This window comes from Choristoneura fumiferana, chromosome 17, assembly GCF_025370935.1.
Source record: "Choristoneura fumiferana chromosome 17, NRCan_CFum_1, whole genome shotgun sequence".
NCBI lineage: Eukaryota > Metazoa > Arthropoda > Insecta > Lepidoptera > Tortricidae > Choristoneura > Choristoneura fumiferana.
Window position 1 is genome coordinate 19,942,923 of NC_133488.1, and position 2,320 is coordinate 19,945,242.

General features: G+C 38.9%; 2 protein-coding genes across 3 annotated transcripts in view; both read left to right on the forward strand.

The window, feature by feature from the left end:
- Window positions 1–2,320, forward strand: part of LOC141437073 (uncharacterized) — a 168,116-nt gene that overhangs the window by 95,684 nt on the left and 70,112 nt on the right. The gene's annotated exons all lie outside the window — the stretch shown is intronic.
- The window catches only part of LOC141437116 (uncharacterized), a 3,865-nt gene continuing 1,629 nt past the window's right edge, over window positions 85–2,320 (forward strand). The window contains exons 1-2 of the mRNA XM_074100338.1: window positions 85–201; window positions 1,863–1,987. Coding sequence (XP_073956439.1) covers window positions 85–201; window positions 1,863–1,987 — 242 coding nt within the window. The remainder of the gene's footprint in view (window positions 202–1,862; window positions 1,988–2,320) is intronic.

Genomic DNA, 2,320 nt, shown 5'->3' on the forward strand with positions numbered 1-2,320 from the left:
CGATAGCCCTCATTGAAACCTATTGAAACAGGAGTTAGAGGTTCTTACGCGTGTGATGCTGCGAATAAAATCTGATTGTTAATAATGAACTGTCCCACAGACATCCCGACGCTGCGGTATTACTTCAACTTGGGCGTGGAGTGCATGTGGGCCGCCTACGGGCCGCCGCAACGCCATTATTCGCCGCGGGACTTAGCTCAAGTAACTATTATTCATTTATTATTAGCCTATTCTGTTCCACTGTTGAGCAAAGGTATTCCCCTGACACTTCCACTCTCTCCACTGCTTACAAGGGCCAGTTCTTACCGTCATCGCCGTCTAGGTTTGCGTTTTCGAGTTGGTGGACGTCCACTTGGTGGTTATCTCGGCCGGCATGCGGCAAACATGGTCAGCTTGGTCGCACTTCAGCTTTGACGCCGTTCGACTTTTATCAGTGATTCGAGTCATGGAGCGCAGGGCGGTGTTCCGGGTCTGATCCGTTAGTTTTAACCCTAGCATGCTGCGCTCCATGGTTTTTATTCCCAAAAACGTCAATTCTAATTTATTTAGATTAGAATGAACTGAGCCGTAGACAAGAATTTCAGTGGGCATTGATGGGGTAAGGAATGGGTCAAGTTCCTCTTCTGATACTTGTATCTTTTTCGTTTTAATCTATGTATTGGTTACCTTCAATGAGGTCCCGGTGCGATTAAAAAAAAAGATAACGTAAATCTCTGGTACAGTCAAGTGCGAAAATAAGTAAAGTATCTATTCGATCGAACCACTCAAAAATATGTTACTACGGCCTTAATGCGTCGGAATAAGAGTGCGGTACTTATTTTTGAAACTGAATAAGTTCATATTTTTACACTTGACTGTACGATATAGGGGTACGTATTATAATGTATAAATTTAAAATACATATCGGTTGAAATACATACAGTTGATATACCGAAAATTATAAAATATAATGCATCAAAATATATAAAGTTATTTGACATAAGTTCTAAAAGCATAAGCTTGAAATGCATAGTGGTCAAAATATATAATGGTTCTTAGTCATATGGCACAAAATGCATATTTTTCATAAAGTATACGTTCAAAATTTATACAGTATGTTTTCTATAATGGTTGAAATACATACTAGACACTGAATTTTTACAAAGTAAAATGCATATGTTACAATTCTGGCTTGTTTTGGTCATAGTTGAACCTAACACGCTCCTCCTCGCTATTTCTATTCAATTATTCAATTATCTGTTTCTATTCAATTTATGATCTGACTTTAGCTTAAAATGCAAGGTCTTGTTAGAACCGATTCCGATCAGTCGGTATCTTATAGGTTAGGTTAGGTTAGAGTTTTGTCTAGGCGCGAAGCGCCTTAACTACCCTGAATAGGTTGTCTTACAGTCCTTAATTTTTCAGAATTTAACATGTAAATACAATGTGAATAGACTGGAGATGATGATGAACCTAGGCATTATATAGTATGTATTTTGAACATTATGAAAAACATACTATAGGAATTTTAATTGTTATTTCTTTCAACTATTATATATTCTGATTGTATATATTCTGAACATATACATTGTGAACTTAGTCATTTTAATTTTATGTATTTCGACCAGTATGAAAAACGTGCTTTATGAATTTTGATTAATATTTATTTTAACCATTATATTTTTCAATTTTCGGTATTTCAACTGTAGGTATTTCAACCGATATATATTTTAAATTTATACATTATAATACGTACCCACGATATAGTATAGCCTTAACTGAATGAATCTGGCAGGGTTGGTGCTGCTCTTGTCTCCTGAATGTTATAATCGTCAATTGTGAAAAAATGTTAATCACCATTGTAAATTTTCTTCCATTATCAGGACATGCAGCAAATTTCGCTGCAGGACCGCGGGCCCTCGAACGGCGCCCACGACCACAAGCACAAGCCGGGGGATAAGCCGCCGCCCAACAAGGGCAACGGCCAGCGCCCACTGCTGGGCCCACGGTCAGTACCCAATACCCACCCGCTGCCCACGCTTCTTTGTTACAAGTTTTTGTTACTTGCAATGTTCATATTAGCCTGCCTAAAAGAATTTATTGAATCAGGCGTTACTTTGTGGAGGTCCATATCAATGAACTAAAAGAATTTCCGTGCTCACCCGCGACCCTACGATAGCTAAGCTTATGCAAAATATGCGTGTTCATGCAGTTCCTCCACCTCCACGCTGTAAGAACACACACAAATCACACAAACCCATCTATCACCACCACCACACTACACTGACGCGTTTTCGAACTCAACAGAGCTCATCTTCAGAGTGACACAACCGTACACCAT